The sequence below is a fragment of the Balaenoptera musculus genome, chromosome X (assembly GCF_009873245.2).
Source record: "Balaenoptera musculus isolate JJ_BM4_2016_0621 chromosome X, mBalMus1.pri.v3, whole genome shotgun sequence".
Classification (NCBI taxonomy): domain Eukaryota; kingdom Metazoa; phylum Chordata; class Mammalia; order Artiodactyla; family Balaenopteridae; genus Balaenoptera; species Balaenoptera musculus.
In genome coordinates this window covers 7028982-7054524 of record NC_045806.1, presented here as the reverse complement: position 1 = coordinate 7054524, position 25543 = coordinate 7028982, and the positions used below count along the sequence as shown (strand labels likewise).

The 25543-nt window shown below is 51.9% G+C and overlaps 1 protein-coding gene across 9 annotated transcripts in view; it reads right to left on the bottom strand.

The window, feature by feature from the left end:
* SHROOM2 (shroom family member 2) overlaps positions 1 to 25543 on the bottom strand; it is a 139069-nt gene that overhangs the window by 3841 nt on the left and 109685 nt on the right. For 5 of the 9 annotated variants that reach the window (XM_036839239.1, XM_036839242.1, XM_036839245.1 and 2 more), the window contains 4 exons: positions 14507 to 15154; positions 9261 to 9779; positions 8006 to 8177; positions 1634 to 1905 (listed from right to left, as the gene is read on the bottom strand). In XM_036839239.1, the coding sequence (XP_036695134.1) occupies positions 1634 to 1905; positions 8006 to 8177; positions 9261 to 9779; positions 14507 to 15154 (1611 nt within the window). The remainder of the gene's footprint in view (positions 1 to 1633; positions 1906 to 8005; positions 8178 to 9260; positions 9780 to 14506; positions 15155 to 25543) is intronic. The other 4 variants (XM_036839241.1, XM_036839247.1, XM_036839240.1 and 1 more) reach the window with 3 other exon arrangements.

The window sequence follows — 25543 nt, the reverse complement described above, 5'->3', positions numbered from 1 at the left end:
GACAGAATGTATTTTCGTGGAAAGAGGCAAGGTAAAGCCAGTTAATTCCAACCAAGAGGGAAACAGACCTCAACTGATTCTAGAACCACGGTTCAGGCTACTAAGATCAGTTGGGCTCCCTGGCAACTAGAAGCTGCTGATGGGAGGGAGGGATTCACGTGTCTGCGTCTGCCCACGTGCTCCTTTTCTACCTGGAAAGACAGCGGAAGTCTCCTACAGCCTGAGGCCACGTCTTTTCACTCGTTAGCATGCCTGTCTCTGCAAACCGCAGCTTTCCCAAGCCCTGGCTGCCTGACACGGAGATTTTCATCCAGCACCGGCCACACTGGAGGCTAGCCCACTGTGCTGCACCTGGACGTGGCGACTGAACACTCCTTTTGGGTCCAGGAAGGTGAAGCTGCATCAACCACACACAGCCAAGGGGGAAAGAGCCTGTGTGCTCCTCCTCCGTAACACGGACCCCCTAGGGACGCAGCAAGAGCTATGCAGCCAGGTCCCCAGGAGGACCACGGGCACGGTCCCCAGTGTGTGACTGCTTCTACTTCCTCCAATTCTAAATAAGCCTTTGTCAGTTCCAAGCAAAGGGAGATAAAGATGAGTTGAGCTGCAAAGACAATACTATTATTTTTCCTTTATATCGATACTTGAGAGTTTAATATTTCAATTACATGCAAGTAAGTCTCTCCCATTCATGTTATTTTCCTAAGTCCTTTCAGATAAATTTGGCAAAGATGGCAAGAACAGCAAAATGGAATGCAAACGTAGCCCTAGGGGATCGAGGTCCAAAGCCCCAGTTACTTTTTCAACCCTTATGCCTTTTCAACCCTTATGCAATACGTTCTTCCATGATAGTCACTAACGACTTGGCTAAGCACAAAAGATCATGGTCTCAAAGCCACGCGCTTTGTAGGATCTTCCTGTGTAACCTGAAACCACTCTCACCTGGAGTCCAGGGGGAGGGGTGCCTTTTCTGCTCCCCTTGTAGAGAAGTTAAGGTGCCTTATTAATGATGAAGATGATCATTTTGAAGGCCTATTACGTGCAAAGCAGCAAACTAGATGTACTACTGCTACGTGACCTATGAAGTAGTAAAGCCAGTAAGGTAGATGGTGTCTTGCATGCACAAAGAGCGGAAATGCAGACCCACTAAGAAATGTCCCAAGTTGCACTGCTGTGAAGGGAGGAGGAAAGCAGAGCAGCTCTTAGACTCGTTCTAGACACTGCCGGCCCTCTTGTGAAGTCACAGCAACAAAGTCATCATCAAACGCCACTGTCACTGAGTGCCGATGACTCGTCAGGCAGTGGGTGAGCTCCACTTACCCACTTACCGGCGGTGGGGAAAGGTTACAAACCGAGACTACGTTCTAGGAAGAGACCAACACTAGCAGCGATCGTGGGACTATAGGAGAAGATGTCCAATCTCTGGGACGCTCGCCGCGGTCCCCCCACCCCCACCCCGCTACAAGGAGGGAGCGAGCGAGCGAGCCCTGGGCGTTCGACAGCATCTTGCGCTATGAGGCAGACAGGCGGCCGCAGTGGCCGAACGAGGCTTCCGGGCGGTTTGCTCCACACCCCACGGGAAAGCCACACCCCGCCCCGCCTTCCAGGTCAGCCTTGGCCATAGTTACCCGATCGATCGCTGGGAGGAGTGCCGTCGTCCAGATTGTTGAGGGCGTTTTCCACACAGGCCAGGCGGCCGGACAGCGACAGCAGGAGGTTCACCACCTTGTCCAGGTCCCCGATGAACATGCGGAACTTGTCGAACTCGTTGGGCTTGCAGACGGCCTTGGCCAGGGCCTCCACCTCGTCCCTCAGCGCGCTGTTGGCCTGCATGTCCTCCCGCAGGCTCTGCCGCGCCTGCCGCAGCACATGCAGCTTGCGACCGATGCTCTCGATGAGCTCTTGCTGTGGGCACAGAGCAGGGGATGCGGTCAGGGCCGCCTGGCGGCACCCCCTCACACAGCCCGGATCTGCGGGCGACTCAGCTCAGCCGGACGGCAGCTTGTTTTGCAACAGTAAATAACAGGGGGGACTGCCCTGGTGGCGCAGTGGTTGGGAATCCGCCTATCAATGCAGGGGACACGGGTTCGAGCCCTGGTCCGGGAAGAGCCCGCATGCTGCGGAGCAACTAAGCCCGTGCGCCACAACTACTGAGCCCACGTGCCACAACTACTGAAGCCCGCGCGCCTAGAGCCCCTGCTCAACAAGAGAAGCCACCGCAATGAGAAGCCCACGCACCGCGACGAAGAGTAGCCCCCACTCGCCGCAACTAGAGAAAGCCCGCGCGCAGCAACAAAGACCCAACGCAGCCAAAAATAAATATAACTAACTAACTGGGGATGTTTAAGACTAGGGGAAGGATAAGGCCTCCCCGTTAAATCATTGCCGTTTGATTTAGAAATGAAAACACAACAAACCTATTCTCATCCTGTGACTGTCCTATCAGACTATGTAGGAGTGGGACCCTTGGGGCTACTCACGGTAAACCTTGTTTCAGCCTGTATCTTTGCAAGGATTCTTCTGGCCTCTGTGCTTCCTTGTTTTTTTTTTGGGTTTTTTTTTCTGGCCGCGCTATGCAGCTTGTGGGATCTTAGTTCCCCGACCAGGGATCAAACCCAGGCCCTCAGCAGTGAAAGTGCAGAGTCCTCACCACTGGACCGCCAGCGAATTCCCTGTGCTTCCTTCTTTGGAAGTTCCCAATTTGAAGACTTACACGCACAGAAGTTATTGAGTCTGATACTGAACGTCTGGTACTGAACTCCATGATTAAAAAGTGTCTTCCATGTAGAATTAGCAGTAAAAATTAAGACAAATGAAGGATGTCAATGAACTTAGGAAAGCCTTTCAGAATCATAAAGTACTGATCTCCATTTGACCAAAATGTAAATAAATGACTTCTTCAAACATGGTGAAATATACATGCTGCAACATTTACCGTCCCGCCTCTCTTCTCCTGTGCTGCTGTGGCATTAAGCACACGCACGGCGCTGTGCAGCTGGCACACTGCCCATCTCCACATCCTCTCCATCCTCCGAAACGGAAACTCCGACCATTCAATACGAGCTCCCCGTTCGCCCCTCCTGCCAGCTCTTTAAATGATGAATTTTTAGAGAGCAAAAATGACATGTACAAGACCTTTTAATCGGTCACCATCCTGAAGTGAAGCGGCACCATATGGTCCGAGTTGAGGGGCAGACAAAGCAGATTATCTGTCTCCTTGGTCATCACATTTGAGAAAAATTAAAACGACAGCTCAAAAGGAGTCCAGCAGGTAAGCCTTCCCCAGAAAAACCCTTTTCCCATGACTACGGATGTCCTGCTGCTGTTAAACCCACCCATGGCGGATACAACAGGTGGCCTGCCCTGACACAGTGAACGGTGAAGGGCCAACGGTGAGGAGCCAAAGTCACCCGTTGTCCTTTTCGGAACCCTGCTGCCACCCGCCCTGCACGACTCCGCCAACCTTGTGTCGACGGACACGGCAGGTTACGTGGGGTTTAAGAGGCCAACGCATCCCTGTGCTGGCCCGAGGCTGGAGTGATGAAAACGGAAGCAGTGCTCCGCTGCCCGCACCAAAATGAGGATTAAACAATTAGTTGGAATGTTAAGTCTGATTAGGATTTTTAAGCTCAGTCTGTTGCTCAATAGTCAGCAACACTATTTTGTGTACAACGGACCCGTGAAAATGGTCCGTGCCGTCCACCCCTCACTCCTGGGGCAGTTTCCAAACTCTGACCCCAGACGGAGTCTGCCGGGCTCAGCAGAGAGAAGCCTCAGTCTCGTGACACCCTCCAGGATGGTGTCCAGAGCTGAGCAGGGAGCAGTTGCCCCGACCTCCAGGGCTGACATGAAGATGGGTGAAATCCCCGGATGCTCAGCCTGCTGCCTGGCATGCGGTCAGCGCCTGTCCACAGCCGCTACCAGCAAGACTGCAAGTGTGCACGAGAAGCTGCTCCGAGTTCACCACTGCTGTTTGCTAGACACTGCCCCATCCCAGGGACTATCTGGGCAGGAGGAAAAAAAAAAATCAAACCACCTCGGGAGACCCACTGAAGCACTGAAGGCACCCTACACTTCGTATGCCTGATACGGGTGATCTGTGTCTCAGGACGATGGTTCGAAAGAGGGTCTCCATCCGGCATTTATGTACCAAAACAAGGCCACAAATTAGAAAGGCATGAGCTGTAGTCAGGGCACTGCGTCTGCTTGGTTCAACCTGCCTTGGGCTTATCACTATGTCTGGAGATCCGGCAGATTACAACGGTAAGCAGTTTTAAAGGACCGCCACCCTCCTGATTAATCATGGTTTTTCTCCTAAGAAAGACCACATGGAATTTATAAATTGCTTTTGGCTTTTCCAGCTCAGGATGTCAAGACATTTTCTTCCCTTGGTAATTGAAAACCCTGTCTAGATTTCTTTGATGTTTTCTCTCAGACTGTGAGTCTGTGTGTGTGTGTGTGTTCACACTTCTGTCTCTGTGTGTCTATTTACCTACCCACCTGAGAAATGGTTTAAGTCAAGTTCGAATCCCACATCCCACAGCTGAGAAGGTGGCCCTGTTTTATTTGTATTTATTTATTTTTTTGGCCACACACATGGCACATGGGATCCTAGTTCCCCAAACCCCCTGCAGTGGAAGCACAGAGTCCCAACCGCTGGACCTCCAGGGAAGTCCCAAGGTGGCCGTATTTTAGATATTCATTACTTGAGGGAAAAGCAAACAATACACTGCAGGGATGGAGGACTTTCCCAGTTCTTGCCTGGCGCCACTCCTAACGTGAATGAACGATTCAAGTGATTTTGACGACTGTGGATGGATGAGGAGCCCTAGCCAGTGCTACTGGTAATTTTCCAGTTTCATCCTTCTTCAGCAGTTATCGTAATGAAGATTTCATGCTGATGCATGAAGAGGTGCCTTCAACACCTACAGTATCAGCTGGGCTAATCCTGAAACTGGGCACTCTGGAAGGAGTCCAAATTCCTTTCTATGTCTTGCATAGATGTTTATTAGAAACACTTTCCCGTCTTCCTTAAAGGGCCATTATATGAAGTAGAGACATAGGCTTTGAGAGAGTTGGAATGAGGCCTGGCCCAGGGTAGCACACAAATCAGTGGCTATCGGCAGTACCGAGGGCACCGGCGGCAAGCCTGTCTGCCTGTGGACGGCACGTGGAGTTCCGGGAGGCCTCGGGTTAGAGTCCGTCGCGGCTGAAGCTGGCCCCCAGTCTCAGCAGGTGCACTGCTGCCTCTCCCCTCTGTCGGGATGGGCCCCCGTTTCAGCCCCAGACGCCCTGCTTTTGTCCCATTCCACGGGGGAAACAAGGTCTTTTTTCTCTGGGCCTCGCACCCACCTCTTGGTTCCAGGGAAAAGCCCTAACCCTCAGAGGTTCCAGACTCAACCCATCAGCTGTCTTTGGTTCTCCTGAAGCATCTCCATCACTCGACCGCGGCCGTTTCTGAGCAGAGTCTGCCTGAGCTGCCCCAGGGATCACCACGTATGTAGCCCTCCTAGGTTAATTCTTCCACTGGCCCCGGGACTCCCTTACCACCTCCCTGCGCAGGGGCTTCTGTTCTCTTGCCTCTGTCCTGTCCTCTCCTAAAATAGAGGATCACCTGCTGTGGCACTTGGGCTCTGTGACCACCAGTGACTCTGCTCACGACAGCCGAGGTCCCCCTGGGAATGTCTGGTGCACGGGGCTTCAGGGGTCTTGCTGTCTTCCTCTCATCAAGTGAGCCATCAAGTCCTCCCAAGCGCACCTGCACGGCCCTCCCTTCTCCTCGTCCCCTGCACACTTTGTAAGCGCGCGACACCGGAGGTATGAGGGCACTGGAAAGGGAGCAGAGGCACGCAGCCTGTAGGCCAAATCAAGCAGAAAAGCAGGACTACTGGGTCAGTAACACCACAGAGAACTGCCATTTAAAGCACTTCCTGCTTGGGGTGAAATTGCCCGACATGCGCTTATTGAACTAAAAACGTCAGTTGGCTTACGAATTTAATCCTGGTGGGGTGGTGGGCAGGGGGCAAGCTCACAGTGACTCATCTCAATCCCAAAGCCACCATCTAGGGGGAGGCAGTGCCCGGCATCTCGTGCCCCCAAAGAAATCGGAAGAGGCACCAGGCAGATGAAGGGAGCGGTACCAAGGCTGCTGCTTCCCAAATTCAGTACATCACGAGAAACAAAGGCATACTGTAAAGAACATAAGTTCTTTGCATCTAGGGTGGGAACGGAATTAAAACTGTCCAAACTGGATATTTTTTCTAGGTTTATGAGCATAACACTTTCTTTTTTTAATTCATTATTTTTAAGAACGTGGAAAACACAACCAGAAGAAAGCAAATGGTACCCTGTGCCAGACACAGGGCCTCTAAAATCCCAGGACCAAAACTCTTTTATTTTTCATTTCCTTTTTGAATTAAAAAAAGGCTATCACTTCCTAAATTGAAAGTCATTTTCTTTTACACAAGGGTCAGGGTATTTCTTCTGGAATGGGTTTGTCTATCATATTTGAAACCAATCAATGGCATTTTTTAACAACTAACAATACGAGGAGGTATTAAACATTATCCTTTGCAAGGGTCTTGTCAAAAAAAAAAAAATCAGTATTTTTTATGAAAGCCCCTTCCAAGATGCTAAGTGTATGGAAAAATTTACCAAATGCTGGTTCCCTCCTTTTCTTTTCCTGGTGCTGACTACGCATGCTCAAAGCCCCTGGAATAAACAGCACATGCTATCCTCTGAAACTAACTGCCTTGGGCAATTCCTTTTCTCCCTTTATGCTAAGTCCTTCCTATAAAAAACAGGTAATCACACCTAGATGTCACAAGTCTGGCCCGCTGACATGCCATGAAGATTTGAAGCTCCTACAGGAGTGAAGACATTGGCGCTGATAGCAATAATTTTGTCCCTACCATGACCTCATGGTTACACGCTATTTCACCTCTGACCTCCTCTCTAATCCTCCCCCTTCCTTGTCCACACAGCTCCAGCCATTGGCCTCTGCTGCTTCCCCAACGTGTCACAAAACTCCCACCCCAGGGCCTTTGCACTTGCTGCCCAAACCCCACTCCCCCCGCCCCTCCCCAGATCAACCAGACATTCCCTCACATCACTCCAGGCCTCTGTTCATCGTCAGCTCACCAGAGCCTTCTCTACAATCCTACTCCTTTACCTCTCTCTATTCCTTCACGCTGTTTTAGTTTTCTGACCACCCGACCTATTACATTAAGGGTTGGCAAACTTTTTCTATGAACGGCCAAACAGTAAATATTTTAGACTTCAGGGGCCACACAGCCACTGTTGCAACTACTCAACACTGCTGGTGTAGCGTGAAAGCTACCAGAGACCATATGTAAATGAATGAATGTGGCCGTGTTGCAATAAAACTTTATTTACAAAAGCAGGTGGGGGGCAGGGTTTGGCCCACGGAGCCCTATTTGTTTTTTATGTTGGCTGTCCATCTCTTCTGTGAGCACACAAGTGCCTTCAGGGAAATAAGGACTCTAGTCTGTTTTGTCTACTGCTGTACCCCCAAGTGCCTGGGTGAGTTTTTGGAGTTGAACAAATGATGCTTTTTGGTTAACAACGCACTTCACAATACACTGTTGAATTTAACATCATCGGATTACAGATATTTGAAACTGATAGTCAAAGAGGACATGTCCCTTGCGGAAAGTCATACAGTTAAGTCCTCTGGATTTAACTGCGGTAGAAGAGACATATCAGTTGACCTTAAAATGAGAGAGACTGGTGGCCACCTAGCTAATTTGACACTGGATCTCATTACAAAGACATGGCAAAGAGACCCTGGCAGAGAGGCCCAAGTTTAGAACAGAAGACTCCCCCACAAAGGGCTTAATACACAGGCCCAAATGTCAGCGTCCCACATCGAAGCCCAACACAAATGGCCCTCGGCGCGGGGCCCAGGGTCGGGGTGGAGCCGCGCGCCGCCCCCCTGCCTGCCCGCCAGCCAGCGCGTGCTCATTTGGAACTCCAGCTTCCCTACCTTCTTCACCGACAGGTCGTGGTCCGGGTCACTCCCTGCATCCTCTTCGGGCTCCTGCTGCCCCCGCAGGTCCTTCATCTTAATCAGCAGCTCCGCCTTGGGGGCCGACGTGCTGTAGTAGGAGGAGGTGGTGGCCAGGGACAGGGCCGCCGGCACACTCAGCTCCTCCTTCCTGGGTAACAAAACGCCAGAACACCCGTTAGCTCTGATCGTACACACAGACGCGCCCGTGAGTCCCACCGCCTGGGCCGGGACCGGCAAACGGTGGTGCTAACGAAAAGGCACCAGCTAGAGGGATGAGATGGCAAAAGTGGGGAAAGAATAGGTTGTGAGGTCAGAACTAAAACACCCTGCCAAATGGTACTCAAAGCCCCTCCCCGGAGGGAGGAGAGTGCAGATGGTATCCGCCGGGAGCCTGAGGTCTGTGGGGAGATGTCTGCCGCTACCTGTAGGCGTGGCCACAGGCCCCAAGTTCACCGGGCACCTTTCTACCAGCAGCCACATTTGCTGCCTCTTGCCTGACTTCCTGTCTGCCCAGCACTGGTACTCCCGCCTACTGTCAATCAACGATGCTGACGGAGACCATGTACAGCAACAGGAGAGATGTAAGCAGATTCACCTTTGTGGGCAGGTGACAAAAGGACAGGGGCTGGAAAGCGCTCTTTACAAAACCTACTACAGCCAATTCACTCCCTCAGTTAAATAAGTCACAACAGAAAGCCTCTTTCATAAACACATATCCTAAGTAGTCTCAACTTTCACTCCTCTTGTGACAAGTTTCTCAACTTCAGTACTAGTGACATTTGGGGCCGGGCCATTCTTGATGGGGGCCGTCCCGTGCACTGGAGAACAGCGAGCAGCGTCCCTGGTCTCCACCCACTAGATGCCGGGGGGCACCTCTCCCAGTGGTGACAACCGGAAGTGTATCCCGACATTGCCAACCGTCCCGTGGCGGGAGACAACAGCCTCCGGCTGAGAACCACTGCCTTAGGAGAAAAAGCCCCGTGGGCATCACCGGAAACGTGTATTTTCACATCTTTGCCAGGACCTGACGTCATCACCCCCAGAATGGGCTTTTAACTTCGGGAGGGTGACAAAAAAGCCCCAAAGCGCTAAGCACTTATGGAAATCTGTCCCCAAAGAGCAGTCATGAAAACAGACAAACAGATACACTCCCTCGCCCTTGTAAGCCTAAGAGGCACCGGGCAGAACCACACACAGCCAGGGGGCAGAACCCAGGGCAGCGTCTACTCACTTCTCCTCCATGGTTCTGGGAGAGGGGATTTTGGGGAGCAGCTTCCTCCGCTGCTGAGCTTCTTCCAAGAGGTGCTCGTCTTTGGGGAAGATGCCCTCCATAAGGTCCATGGTGGTTCTGATCTTCACACTGGGGTCCAGGATATCCGCCAGGGACTTATCCTTGCCCGCGATCTCGCGGGCCAGCTCCTCCGACTTGAGGTCTTCGGCAGTCCTCTCTTTGGCCTTCACGTAACTGAGCGTGGGCGGGGAGGCTCGGCTGTCCTTGGCCGTGGGCCCTGGGGCGCCAGGGGGCTGGGGCTCGGCGCCCTGGCGGCTGTACAGGCAGAAGCGGGAGTAGGACTGCTCGGACCTGCTAAGCGTCTTGATCTGGTCCCGCTCGAGCCCGCTGGGCAGCACGGGTGGCTCCGGGACGCGGGCCAGGCCCTGGCGGCTCTCCTTCTCGGGCTGGCTCTCCGAGTGCACGATCTTGATGGGCACCATCTTCACCGTGGTGTTGTTGTCTATCACCCGCTCGATTCTGCAAAGAGAAGGGCCGTCTGCTAAAGACACACTGTACGCCCAGGCACAGACCAGAATTAGAAATTGGATGAGAAATCGGCTGGTTTCCGCATCCCCTTACAGCCGGGGAAGCCTGACTCAAAGGCCTGCAGCGGCCCCAGGGGAGAAGCCTTCATGGTCACACGTCCCAGGATGGGGAGACCAGGTTGAGGAGTGCCTGCCACCCCTAACTTGATCTCCTAAGCCTCCTGGGCGTCTAGGTGTCTTTCCATTTTCCAGCAGTCACCTGCACGCCTGAAGGCACATCCGTGGGCTTACTGACAGAAGGGCAGTGCTATGTTCATTTGTTTCTAGGTCAATGGCAGAGCAAACGGTAACAAGCCTGCTCAGTGAGATTTTCTTTTGTAAGGGAGCCCTGCAACAGACAGGCGTATTTCACAGAAGTAGCATCAGTGCCTCAGCCAGCGTCTCTCAAAGCTGGGCGCCTGCGTGGCCCTCGGGGTGGCCGGAGGACTCCTTTAGAAAGCAGCCGTGTTCTGAGCGCATGCTGAGCACCGCCCGGTCCCGGTCCCGATCGGAAGCGTCCCTGGACCCCCGTGCGCCCTGGGTCTCACCCCACCTGCCTTCCACTGCCCCACACTTCAAGCTGCCCTCCACACGGCATTTCACACCAGAGAGGTAAGAATCCAGCAGCAAACACGGGACACGCTGCTCCTGTGTTACCTTAAATGACTCATGCAGGCGTCCTTTTTAAAAAAAAAAAAAAAGTTTGTCGGTGAAAGGAGCGGGAGAGGCACCTGGAGCGCCCACAGGGAAGCGAAAACGGAAAGGAACGGCCTGGCCGAGGCAACGGGGCTTCGCCAGGGACCACCCGAGAGCCGGCTGGCGCCGGGAGGTCCCTCGGACCAGGGCCACTGGGACACAAATCCATTTCAAACACCCTTAAAGGACAAACTGGAGAAAGAGAGCCATCTGCTGGTAGCCGGGAGGGAAGGCAAAAAACAAGCCAAAATCATACAACCAAAACCCCGACTTGTTCCCAACTCAGCCTAAAACCACTTCTATGGTCCGAACGGACGTAATTTTATGGTGCACAAGGGGCATAACGCAACACATTACGGTTCTTTCCTTGTTCCCAAGGGCGGGGCATGCAGGCTACAATGAAATACTTTTATTTTCTTCTCTCCTCCAGCAGAAACCATTGAGAGCAGAGGTGTTTATTAATCCAGGTGGTCATATATAGTCCGTCATGCCTTCTTAGTGAATAAATTTCAAAAGGCTGTCACTCTGTGGATAGTACTGCTCAGACATGCTAAACTTCAGAAGGAAAATTCTGGCATCTTATCGAAGCAAGAACACACAAACAAGAACCCCTCTCTTCATTCCATTCCTTGCATTCCATGCTTAGAAACCCTCAACATCTGTTAGGGACTAAAAGTCAGCGTGTATTTGCATCTCCCCCCGCCCCGATTCGTGGGGAAACTTGATTTCCAGCGAAGGGAGACATGAGGTAAAAACAAAAACAAATCCTCCGCAGGTTGTCCTATACTTTCCAACAAAGCATCTCTTCCTGGTCATTTCTAAGCACAACTGATCTCTCCTCTTGAAACCTCGGCAGACTTTCACATTTAGGAAGTCTGATGAACTTCTACCTCAAAATGAAGACAAAACACAGTGGACAAGACCTTACCGCAGCCAGACCGCACCCGTTCCTCATGGGAAGCAGGACCAGGAGGGACGGAGGATGCGGGGTGTGCCGGGCCTGGCCCCCTCTCCGTGGGGCGGCTCCTCCCCGAGTGCGGGCTCCGCGCAGCTGGGCCGCCCGCTGCCCACAGGGGCCCAGCCCCCAACAGCAAACACTCCAACCCGCTCTGCTCACACACCCAGGCCCGAGGGAGCCCTCAGCCCACATGCCGCCCTGGGTCTGATAAACCACAACACCCACAAGGAGATTCTCAAACCACGAGATGCCCGAGGTGATCGCGAGACTGTCCGAACGACCCCGAAGCAGCCCCCCAGCTCCATGCTCACACACACTCCCAAACCCAGAAACCGGCTCCAGGAGATCTCCTGGGAACACTTCTGGGAGCAATCAGATCTCTAACTTTCACTGGCCCGTGCTGCTGGGCATTGTCTCCATTTTGTTGTAAACCAACAAAACCCTCAAAATTTTAAAAGATTTTAAAAGTAAGCTTCCTGGCTTCAGGACAGGAGTTGATGCATTTTTATTCGGAGTGAATGAGTACTCTGAAATTCCCCACCGGGTGGGAAGGCTGCACTTCCTTCCTCTCTGCATCCCTGCCGCGGCCTGGCACACGGGAGGGCTCTGGACCCGCCTGCTGAATTCGGGAAGGCGTGTCTCAGGGACACAGGAGCTGCTCTGCACCCTGGCTGGTTCCCCAGCAGAGGTAACTGGAAGGGGGGAGAGAGGAACGCAGAGGGAGATGAGGTGGGCCGGTAGTGCTCAAGAAATCAGTCAGCAGACGTGCGGACAAGAAGAGAGTCTCTGAGCCGTGCCCGAACACCAGGCAGCTCGGGAGGCCCCGGCCGGTGTGCTGCACTCGCTGCCCGTTGGTGGCTGGCGGTGGGTATGGAGGCGGCGAGCACTCGTGTGGAGCGCCGGCGGGATTCCACCTCTCAGGCCCACGCTAACCGGTAACACCCGCTCTGGGGACGGGGACACTGAACCCAGTACATCATGAGCCACCTCCTTGGTAGGAGCTTCGTGGGTGACATGGCTACCATCTGCTGCACTGTGCTCCCTGAGAGGACACACACCGAGTTAGCTCTGCACACTGACCGGAATCGGGCGCTCTACGGGGGCTTGCACAGCAAGGGACGAGACAACCTTTGTTGTCTCAATTGACACATTGGATGGGAACAGAGCAGATGCCTGAAGACACCCGCACTCAGTATCGTCAACAAGTACTGCCACTGCTTCTTGAAACCCCTCTCACAGAAAAGACAGGATGAGAAAACCCACACTCGCTTGGGGCAAGAAAAAATGAAAACCGCTACCCACCTCCTAAAGTCTACAGACGTCATGCGCACTGCACAAGCACGTGGCCCTGTTTCTCCGCAAAGCCGTGGAGCCCACTGTGCCCAAACCAGCTCCCGAGAACCGAGGGGCCCGGTCGCCTTACCTACAACGGTACCAACACGCTCCACCAACCACACACACCACTTCATCGCTTCTCCTCCCTTTCAGAGCCGAACAACGTTGCCAACAGAAAGGATCTCTAAGTGACACCTGCATTCTGAACGACGCAGAGTAGTGCCGGCCTGCAGGTGCAGCTGCATTTGCCATGCCACGCATGGAGACCCAGGACGCTATCAGTACTATTTCCTCTCTGCCAAGTTATCTTAAGGGTAAAAAAAAAAAAAAAAAAGTTCAAGACTTTACAGCGGGGAGATCCAACAGAACTTTCCATGATGATGAAAACAGCCATAATCTGGGCTGTCCAGGGTGGCAGCCACTAGCCCCAGAGGGTGCAGCTGAGCAACGGGTTTTATTTCATGCTCATTAACTTACATCGCTATGGCCACGTGGGACCGGTAGCTACTGTATCAGACGGTACTGATGTGCAGGGCCAGCGAATTCTTTGCTAGGGGGCCATCCTGGGCACTGCAGGGTACTGAGCGGCACCCCTGGCCTCCACCCACTAGATGCCAGGAGCCGAGGAGCGAGCCCCACGCCCAGCAGCTGAGACGCCCAGAACGTCTGCATACACTGCCCAGTGTCCCCCTGGGGGCCGAAATGCCCCCCCCCCGCCACCCCGCCTGAGAACCAATGCTCTAGAGAAGGAGAAGAAAATCCCCCCACCCTTCTATTTCTCAGTTCTTGACTGGTCCCTGCCTGACAGCATTCACCAATGCCTCAATGCGCACAACAGACAATTCCATGCCGATAATTCTGAGAACAGCACCACGGAACGTGATCAAGTTTTCCTCTGCTTTAATAATAGATATATTATCACCTCAGCCTTTTCATATAAAAAGAACTAGAGGGCTTCCCTGGTGGCGCAGTGGTTGAGAATTTGCCTGCCAATGCAGGGGACACGGGTTCGAGCCCTGGTCTGGGAAGATCCCACATGCCGCGGAGCAACTGGGCCCGTGAGCCACAACTACTGAGCCTGCGCGTCTGGAGCCTCTGCTCTGCAACAAGAGAGGCCGCGATAGTGAGAGGCCCGCGCACCGCGATGAAGAGTGGCCCCCGCTTGCCACAACTAGAGAAAGCCCTCGCACAGATACGAAGACCCAACACAGCCAAAAATAAGTAAATAAATAAATAAAGAACTAGAAAAAATGGAATGTGGAAACACTGGACATTATGAAAAACACCAATTTTGCTTGAAGGTCTCATGCTTAGGTTAAACTTGATTCTGATTACAAACAGAACTCAGCTGGGAAAACCAGCCCTGGTGTGCAGAAGCCTGTAGGTAATGCAGGTATCAACCTGTTGGGCTTGGAAGAACAGGACAGGGGACGGTCTACTCCCTCCTTTACCCCCCCCCACCCCCTGTGGGGCAGGAAAGCCCCCAGCAAGTTAAAAATCCAGCTGACCACTGGAGTGGTGGGTTCTCCCCCATGTCAGTCCCCAGGACCAACTTAAAATCCAGGATGGGGGGCGGGAGCAAGGCGGCAGTGGTTCACCACCCAGGAAAGGAGCACTGAAAGCCTCCCACGGTGGAAGGGAGCCGGGAAAGGGGAAGAAGGCCTCAGGCCGCCGCCGTCCAGAGACAGTACCTGGTGGAATTATCATCCTGGATGAGCAGCGGGGGTTTGTCCGTCAGCTTCTGGGGCGCGAACTGAGGCGACGGGGAGCGCGAGGTCTCCATGGCGGAGGTCTGCAGGGGCCGGAACTTGCAAGGGAGCGGCGCCTCCCGCCGGGGCCAGGCTGCGCGCTCGTCTACATGCTGCCCGGCCGGCTCCCCCGCGGCCCGTGGACCATCTGCCGCGGACCAGGCGGCGCTCAGCTTCTCCGCCGACGCGCCGGGGCTGCTGCGGGCGAGGGCCGGGCGGTCCGAGCACACCTCCGGGGCCAGGGGGCGGGGCCTGCCGGGCGCGCCCAGGTGAGCAGCCGCAGGTGCGCCCCCCAAGGGCCTGGGCTCACGCCTGGGCGGCGGCGGCCTCTGCGGGGCAGGCCTCCGGGAGAGCGGGGCGGCGCTCAGGGGCCAGGGGTCCTGCCCCCGGGCATGCGGGGCGGCAGGCCGGTCCGCGGGCGCGTGCTCCTCCGGGTATCTGTAATCGCAAGGAAGGGTCCCCGCCCGGCCACGGGCCTCCGCGGGCACCTCGGGAGCTTCCCGGGCGCCAGGTGGTTCAGAGACCTGGGATGGCTGCTGGGGGTCCCGCTGCGCTCCTGGACTGTCTTCTGCACACTGGGCATCTGCCTGTCTAGGGGAGGAAGGAAGAAAAATGAGCCAACGGTTCCAATTAACATCTTCTCCCCAAACAGGACTACACCCACATCTCCATAACCTCCTTCAGTCATGTTAAGGAATTAAATCCACATATGTTTGCCTGCGCCTGTCCCCGCCGCAATTCCTAACACAAGGCATCAACGCCAAACACACACTGGACATTAGCCGGTACACTGGCATGTCATACCACAGGACAGGAGGTACACACATTACAGACACACACATACATATACACAGAGACTGCAATTTGGGGGCAAAGTATAATTCACACAAACGTTTAAAAAAACAATGTGTGTAGAAATCCTCCAACTGTGATATTCAGAAGTATTTCCTTCATGTTGCAACAATATTTTCATGTGGCTTATTTCGGGAAATTGCCATATACAAAGGAACAGAACTTTCTAAGACGGGCAGCAAATAAATTGATAAAAACTTTAAAATCAGTAGTCTATTATTAAATGTAAGAAAAACAAAGACTGTTTCTTTTGGAAGCTGCAGTGAGACACTGATCTTTCCATACTCATCCATTTCCACATCCGTATCCATTTCTATCTTTCCCTGAAATGTACTTATATGCGCGCATGCCCATGCACGCGCGCAAACACACACACACACACACACACACACCCCTGAAAAACACATGCAGCCATGCTTCACATGCACGTATAGCTAGCTGTGCCGAAGCTGGAGCTCGTGGGCGTTATAATAACCATCAAACTCGCAACAAATCAGCCGGCCGTGCCTTTGCTGCTTTCGCTGACACACTTCCTTCCGACCTGACTGAATAATAAAATGAGCCTCTGATTGACCCTTCCATTCATAGGCAGAGCTGTTCTCCGTTAAGACACACTCAGAGCTGTTAAAGGAGACCCTAAGGAGGGCAGCAATCAGAGACCCGGCAGGTAGAGCACAAGTGCCAGTAAGAGATGTAACCTACTGCCTAACAAGTGGGAATAGAAGACCTCCTCCCCACACACCCCGGCAACCCCTTGGGGCCCTGGAGGTGTGTCCTCCCAGGACATGATACCAGGCCTGGGCATTACAGATGTCCCAACCCCATCCAGGCAGCTGCACTCAGACTCAACTGCTCGTTGCATGTCTCTCTTGCTATGTCCTCAGGAGAAAGGTCCCTTCCAGGTTCAATGGCTGGTCGAGAGTAGACCATGGACCACCACCAACTCCCCTCCCTTCCCCCATCAGCCAGCTGGGGCCACACTCCCCACTGGCACTACCTCAAACCCAGAGACAGCAGCTGGAAGGGCTCAGCATCTGGAAGAGGACAGAAGAGAGCCAGACCTGCTGGGACCCCAAAAGGGGGCAGGTTTGTTCTCTGCTTCCAAATTAAGACAATATTAACCCAGCTCGGGGAAGTTAGGTGTTGTTTATTTTTATTTTTTTAATCTGTATTAGGCACACATTGATAAAAGAAATGCTAACTTATTGAGGTCTGGGGAAGTCATTCCGGCTTATACATGAGTTAACTTGAATTCTATGCTAACTTAAACAGCCTGTTTGCAGCCTAGCAAACATACACTGTACATTTGCATTAGTTATTAAAGAAAAGGGCTCACTGACCACAAGTAAAGAATGTCCATGTTAAAAATAAAGATTAAATGCCTCCGTTCCTGGAACGCCAATGCTGGCGCTCCTTCAGTGCTAAGACTCCCTTCCCAGGTGCCAAGGCCACACTGACTCGCTGTGTACGTGCTGGTCTGTTTTGAAACTCTGAAGCAATGTATTCCTGACTTGTTTAACGTTCTTTGTTTTGACAAGACATAAAGCTGTGCCGAACACCATGCTTCTTGGCAGCAGTTCCTCAGAGTAATCTGGGAAGCAGGCTTCTCTGGGCTGTAGTCCTCAGTTTGGCTCAGATAAACCTCTTTTCTATTCCTGTTATAGATTGTTGATTGATTATTTTCGTGGACAACATTAAACTAGAAGTTATCAAAATAACCCAAACAATGCAATGGAAGGTTTAGAGAACAATACACAGCAGCTGTCAGGTTACAACAGACAGAATGGCATTTAGACGTCATCAAGTGGACAACAGCGGGAGAAGTATGACTCACAGCTCAGAGGCCCTGTCGCCCACGACTTCACCTGGCCTGCCGTGGAAACGCAAACCTCGCGCCTCCCTTCCATTGAAGCCACACTGCCTCTAAAGACAGTAAAACCTAATTCATGACGATTCATGAACGCCTCCCCAATCTTTCACTTCAGAGAGTTGAGGAACACTTGAACATTTTTTTCTTACTATAAAACTCTTGAACTCTGGCATCCACAGACGCACACGAAAGCACCTGGTACCTATTATTTAATAAATAGCCACCACCTCATTAAAACGGAGAATTGAATCAGCTACAATTTATTGCTAAAATCTAAGCGACTTTGGCCATCTGGGTTCATATTTAATATGTTAATTTAAAAAGAGCTCTAGGGACTTCCCTGGTGGCGCAGTGGTTAAGAATCCGCCTGCCAGATGACATGATACTATACATAGAGAATCCTAAAGATGCTACCAGAAAACTCCTAGAGCTAATCAATGAATTTGGTAAAGTAGCAGGATACAAAATTAATGCACAGAAATCTTGCATTTCTATACACTAATGACGAAAAATCTGAAAGTGAAATTAAGAAAACACTCCCGTTTACCATTGCAACAAAAAGAATAAAATATCTAGGAATAAACCTACCTAAGGAGACAAAAGACCTGTATGCAGAAAATTATAGGACACTGATGAAAGAAATTAAAGATGATACAAATAGATGGAGAGATATACCATGTTCCTGGATTGGAAGAATCAACATTGTGAAAATGACTCTACTACCCAAAGCAATCTACAGATTCAATGCAATCCCTATCAAACTACCACTGGCATTTTTCACAGAACTAGAACAAAAAATTTCACAATTTGTATGGAAACACAAAAGACCCCGAATAGCCAAAGCAATCTTGAGAACAAAAAATGGAGCTGGGGGAATCAGGCTCCCTGACTTCAGACTATATTACAAAGCTTCAGTAATCAAGACAGTTTGGTACTGGCACAAAAACAGAAATATAGATCAATGGAACAGGATAGAAAGCCCAGAGATAAACCCACACACATATGGTCACCTTATCTTTGATAAAGGAGGCAAGCATATACAGTGGAGAAAAGACAGCCTCTTCAATAAGTGGTGCTGGGAAAATTGGACAGGTACATGTAAAAGTATGAAATTAGAACACTCCCTGACACCATGCACAAAAATAAACTCAAAATGGATTAAAGACCTAAGTGTAAGGGCAGACACTATCAAACTCTTAGAGGAAAACATAGGCAGAACACTCTCTGACATACATCACAGCAAGATTCTTTTTGACCCAGCTCCCAGAGAAATGGAAATAAGAACACAAATAAACAAATGGGACCTAATGAAACTTAAAAGCTTTTGCACAGCAAAGGAAACCATGAACAAGACCAAAAGACAACCATCAGAATGGGAGAAAATATTTGCAAATGAAGCAACTGACAAAGGATTAATCTCCAAGATTTACAAGCAGCTCATGCAGCTCAATAACAAAAAAATGAACAACCCAATCCAAAAATGGGCAGAAGACCTAAACAGACATTTCTCCAAAGAAGATATACAGATGGCCTACAGACACATGAAAGAATGCTCAACATCATTAATCATTAGAGAAATGCAAATCAAAACTACAATGAGATATCATCTCACACCGGTCAGAATGGCCATCATCAAAAATTCTAGAAACAATAAATGCTGGAGAGGGTGTGGAGGAAAGGGAACACTCTTGCACTGTTGGTGGGAATGTAAATTGATACAGCCACTATGGAGAACAGTATGGAGGTTCCTTAAAAAACTACAAATAGAACTACCATACGACCCAGCAATCCCACTACTGGGCATATACCCTGAGAAAACCATAATTCAAAAAGAGTCATGTACCACAATGTTCATTGCAGCTCTATTTACAATAGCCAGGACATGGAAGCAACCTAAATGTCCATCGACAGATGAATGGATAAAGAAGATGTGGCACATATATACAATGGAATATTACTCAGCCATAAAAAGAAATGAAATGGAGGTATTTGTAATGAGGTGGATGGAGTTAGAGTCTGTCATACAGAGTGAAGTAAGTCAGAAAGAGAAAAACAAATACAGTATGCTAACACATATATACGGAATCTAAGGAAAAAAAAAAAAAAAAAGGCCATGAAGAACCTAGTGGCAAGACGGGAATAAAGACACAGACCTACTAGAGAATGGACCTGAGGATATGGGGAGGGGGTGGGGTGAGATGTGACAGGGTAAGAGAGTGTCGTGGACATATATACACTACCAAATGTAAAATAGATAGCTAGTGGGAAGCAGCCGCATAGCACAGGGAGATCAGCTCGGTGCTTTGTGACCACCTAGAGGGGTGGGATGGGGAGGGTGGGAGGGAGGGAGATGCAAGAGGGAAGAGAAATGGGAACATATTGTATATGTGTAACTGATTTACTTTGTTATAAAGCAGAAGCTAACACACCATTGTAAGGCAATTATACTTCAATAAAGATGTTTAAAAAAAAAAAAAAAAGAATCCGCCTGCCAATGCAGGGGACACAGGTTGGAGCTCTGGTCTGGGAAGATCCCACATGCCCCGGAGCAGCTAAGCCCCTGTGCCACAACTACTGAAGCCCGCGGGCACAACTATGGAGCCCGCGTGCCACAACTACGGAAGCCCGCGTGGCTAGAGCCCGTGCTCCACAACAAGAGAAGCCACGGCAATGAGAAGCCCGCGCGCCGCAACGAAGAGTAGCCCCCCCCCACCTCGCCACAACTAGAGACAGGCTGTGTGCAGCAACAAAGACACGATGCAGCCAAAAGTAAATTAAAAAAATAAAAATAAAAGGAGACCTATTTGCAAAGTGCCTCAGACAGGACACGCTAAGATCTACCCAGAGAAGGTAGAGGTCACACGTGTAGGTCGACAGTGACTCAGAGCAAAAGACCTTCTGTCATCAGCAGGTGCCCCGGGCTCCTTCCTCTTACTAGCGCGGCAGCCTTCGCAGGACCCGAGGGCGCTCTCTAAGTGAGTGCTGCCTGGTCACTTCTCATTCGAGAAGCACAGTTAGTCCCCCCCACATTTAACTTCAGAGCTACATCAGCATGGCAATTTCTGGGCCAAGTTTGTCCTCCACCCCTGATCTTTTCTTGACTTCCTCCCGAACTTGCAAAGTGAAAGCCATAAAAGCACTAACTGGTTCTTACTGTCCCAGCTGGTAAGAATTCAGGAAATCCAGCTCACAAAGAAAAAAGGACTAAAGATGGGAACTTGGGGTTCTACTGGGGTCATATTCCAATCTGTGTTTCTAATAGGTTCCAAGTGACTAGTTTGTACTTAATATGGATAATGTGTGTTTACGTACCACGTGTTTACGTATCATGTGTGTCGCATGTGTGTCTCTGTGGTACCTGTGTATCTGTGTCTGTGCATGTATATCCCCTTCTATTGTATTTTCACGGATAGTCAATGGTGATAGCAAGATCCAGAGGTAAACAGCCAGAAAGTACAATGAGTTAAGGACTTCGCGCGGGCGAGTAAGCAGCTAATATCTCCCTGCACACAGTCCTGGGTGGACCCAGGAGCAGGGAGCCAGCTGCGCAAAGGAGAACTGCAAAGGCAGCCGCGACGTACGGGTTGGGTTGCTCGTTCTCCTGTGGAACACGCTCAGGACCTGTTACCAAGGAGAGAGCAACTCCCAGGGCAGGGAGGACAGGCCGGCAGGTTCTCGGCGGCTGAGGATGCCAGGGACCCGCAGCCCCCTCCGGGGCTGGAGCCCAGCAGGCAGAGTGGACGCTGCGAAGGACACAGGGAGGTGAAAGGTCCGCGACAGGACCGCAGAGGGAAACAGAGCTAATCGGAAGGGGGAAAAGCGGAGGAAAGGCCATGTTCAACACTGCCCGGGAGTGCAAACACCCTGCGAGAGGGCACAAACCACTGTTGACAGCCCCAAAATATCTAATCAAAAAAAAAATTATACGTTATGTGTCAAATGCTCTTGAAACCCCGTCAACACTGCTCTGATTCACATCTCCATTTCTGATCGTGGTGTGGAGACAGCCAGTCCTGTGTCTAAGCACAGGCTGCATCCCTGAGAGGCGGCGGCTCTATTCCCAGATGCCATCTGTTCCTGACGAGCCCGTGACGTCACCGGGCCCCTCGTGTCCTCGGGTCCCGGTGTCCTGCTCCCTGCCGCCCCGTCTTCTGCACAGCTGCCTTGCTGTCACACAGGCCCGCGGTTCCACCAGCCCTGTGGTCTCCCGGCCTCCGGGCAGCCCCTAGCACAGGGCTGGGCGCTCTCTCTGATGACTGTACCGTTCACCGGTCTCCACTCTCAGCCTGGGGCTGTGAGCACCTCGACGGAGACAGGGAGCCAGGTTTTCTTCTTCAGGGCCTCGCGGGCCATCGTTAGCGACGTGCACTAGGTCACACCACGACCTGGACGTCTGTTACACGCACAAATGCATTCGTAGCTTCCGGTCCCCGGGCAGAAAGGTAAGGAGGGAAGCTGCATTTTTTCGGAGATGCAGGCAGTAGGGTTCACATGAGCTTGCATATGAACATTCCCAACATAAGCAAATGTTTTTGGATCTCTCTGGGATCACTAATTTAGCACACCTCTGTAAACAGGGTGAGCAATTATCTTCACCAAAGAAGAGAGGAAAATTCCAACTCTTTGGACAACTTAGCTCACACAGGCTGCTCCCTTCCCAAGTGCTTCTGGAATCAATGATCAGAAGAGGACACACGGCCAAGTGTGACTCGTGCCCACAGCTGTGGCTGGAGGCTGTTACCCCCAACGTGCTCTGGGGCCCGAGGCGGCTGGAGAGAACTAGGCCACGCCTGACTGGGGCTCCCTCGGGCACCCACTTGCAGGCGCAGAATCACTTACTAGCTATGTGCCGTCGGGCAAGTGTCTGCGCCCCACGGAGGTTCATTCCCTCACCTCCCCGGGCGAACCACAGGCCACGTGGGGTCGCTGGGGGCGGGGGCAGAGGCAGACAAAGCCCCCGGCGTGGAAGGATCGGAGTGGGACTTCCTACCAGCCAGATGCTGCACCTGGCGCCCACCAGGAAGGGGCCGGCGTGCGGCCGCGCAGACCCCAAAGCAGATCCCCGCGATACCGACACCCTGTGTACCTTCTCCCCACATCACGGCACAGCACGGGCCCCCGAGCGGGGAAGGGCATCCCAGCGGCAGCCCCCCACCCACCCCGGGGCATCTGTGGGTACGAAGGGCACCACCAGAACTCCGTGCAGTGGAACCGCCTCATTGCAACAACAGAGAGAGGGGGAGACAGAGCGAGCTTCCAGCGGATACCACCACTTAGGCTGTACACACAGCCGGCACACCGCCGAGGTCAGCCAGGGACTGGGCAGCCGGTTGCTCCGAGAAGTGTACTTGAGAACGTGCTGCAGAGCCAGGGTCCGGGGCCTGCGCTGTCCGCGGAGTGAAACTGCCTGACAGCTGGTGAGACCCGAGGGGCTGCCTTCCAACAGAGACACGCTTCCACCAACGACTTCACTCACAGTCCGAGGTGCCTAGAAACCGCACGTCTGTTGGTTGCGGGTGTGAATCACGGTGATTTTGTGAAGTGTCAGACTGTTTGTTAACGATCAGGGACACTGGCGTGTTGGGATGTGTCGGACATCGCCACTCAGGTTGTCTGAAGCCGGAGGACCACCAGGCCTTAGCACAGGGCCAGGGGGCTGGGGGGACACGGGACACCCACACCATTCCATGTGCAGGTCTCCTGAAGGAGCCGCTGGTGTCGCCAGGGATCTTCCTGTCCCCCAAGGAATCCCCAGCAGCCACCCATCGCCCTGGGGAACTGCAGGCTCTTCTGTCCACACAGCACCCCATACAAGCCAAATGAGGTGGGCAAAGGAGATGGGGGGCAAGGCGTGGGAACCCAAGAGAGGCCGTCAACCAGCTGACCAACCAATCCATTCATCAATGGACAGAAACACATGAGAGTCACTTCAAACAGCATGGATGCCCTGGGACGACGGCATTACCACTCTCTCCCGGGAAACACCAGTTTTCCTTGGGATTTCCCACATGGGGAGCCCCCGAAGGGCACGGGCTGTCCGACTGTCCTTCTCTCTCAGTTTCCAGGCACACAAACAACACTGACCAAATGAATGCACAGATATGCTAGTGAGGATGGAGGAGAGGGCCGTGTCCACAAGTTCACCTCCCAGTGTGTATCCTGTAGGACCACCTTCGGGGAGGACAGTAGCCTGAATCATCCTTCACTTACTCATATTTTTTTTCTTTTTTTTTGGCTGCACCGCGCAGCTTGTAGGATCTTAGTTCCCCGACCAGGGATTGAACGCCGGCCCTCGGCAGTGAGAGCGCGGAGTCCTAACCACTGGACCACCGGGGAATTCCCCAGTCATTTCTTTACTGCAACCTCTCCAGGGACGCTTCCTCTGCACCAGCCCCCAAACAGGCTCTCCCTTCCGTGATTCTAATGCCATGTGGGGAAAGCAATTACTTTACAAAATCAGATGAAATGTTATTCCTTCCGTGTCTTAACAGATGGATAAAAAGGTTTGCTGCTTCCTTTGGGTTTTATTTTTGCTTGCAGGAACTTGGATGGTAAGAGGAATGAACTCGAATTAGAGAGACTGATGTCATTTGTGGTTAAGTGGGGAAGAACAGATGAAAAGACGCCACTCACAGATGATCCAAAACCAAATATGTAAAGGCACTGATTTCTTGAGGGGCTGGTGTCCAGTAACAAGAGAACACCTGGATTCAGAGATTATCATCTGGGACAGCCCCTCAAGTATCCAACGCTACGTTTTCAGAACATGTTTCAAGAATCTATTCCAAGCCTTTCTTACTTCTGTCGCTAGAGACCTTCATTCTTGGTCCCAAGATGTGACCCTTGGAAGTTCTGTTTTTGTTTTGACAGAAATCAGGCAAATCCCCTCTGCCTATCAAAGCTCCAGACCAGTTTCTGTTGCAAAATTATTTTTCAGAAGAATAGAATCATAGCACCATAGACTAACGGAATAAAAATGCTATTTTCATGTGCTTTTTAAGCCAAGTTTTCTTCTGGCTTTCTCTTACTTGCTCTGCTAAAAACATACATTACACCCAGTCTTTTGGGCAAGCCTGACACCGATCTGAAATTTTCTTACGACTGGCCAAACCGACTGGATTAAGATTTCTGGAGAGGCGGGGCTGGCCGTCAACGGCGCCGGGCCACCTGTCACAGACGACGATCGGCGTGTGTGCTGTAAGCTGACTAGGCGACCAGGCAGGACACGACCTGCCTTGTGAAGCTGGAGGACAGGAGAGGGTCCTCAGGGATCCACAGTGACCTCACATTCCCAGTGCGGATCTGCTACCTCTTCAGACGGGCGCTCAGATCCCTCGGCTCAGCTGCACACAAAGGCAGCCAAGCCGGTCCCACACACTCAGCACGGGTCAACCAGCAGCTGACCAGAAGACACCTGAAGCACGGAACAAAACGCAAACCACAGGCAGAAGAGACACTCAAAAGAAGCTCCATCTGCCTTTGACCCTACAGCCCCTGCTGCGTCCCTAGGAAACTACCGTATCCTGTTTGATAGTAGACCAGGCTGTCTAGAGAGCTAAGTGGATACATTAAAAAGTATCCCAAACCCACAGAGAAGAACAGAGGAAACTGTAACAAACATCAGAGGCTTTACTACCCTCCCAGGAATAAAGTTACCCTTTCCCTACTTGTTTCCAAAGTTTCCAAAAACAAAAAAAATAGAATGCTGCAGATACACAACCCCTTGCCCTTCCCTCCCACCCAGAACCACCCCTGCCCTTACTGCGGAGAGCCAGGCAACATTTTCAGTTTTATTTTTTGGTTTTAAAGCAAGCTATCTATCTATCTATCTATCTGTCTGTCTGTCTATTCATGGCTGCATTGGGTCTTCGTTGCTGCCTGTGGGCTTTCTTGAGTTGCGGTCAGCGGCGGCTACTCTTTGTTGCGGTGCACGGACTTCTCATTGCGGTGGCTTCTCTTGTGGCGGAGCACGGGCTCTAGGCACACGGGCTTCAGTAGTTGTGGCACGTGGGCTCAACAGTTGTGGCTCTTGGGCTCTAGAGCACAGGCTCAGTAGTTGTGGCCCACGGGCTTCGTGTCTCCGCGGCATGTGGGATCTTCCCGGACCAGGGATCGAACCCACGTCCCCTGCGTTGGCAGGCGGATTCTGAAACCACTGCACCACCAGGGAAGTCCTAAAGCTTTTTAAGTACGAAAATTTCCACTGAATATGTGAGAGAGGATATACAGTCAATTCCCAAGTATCCGACAATCGTTTT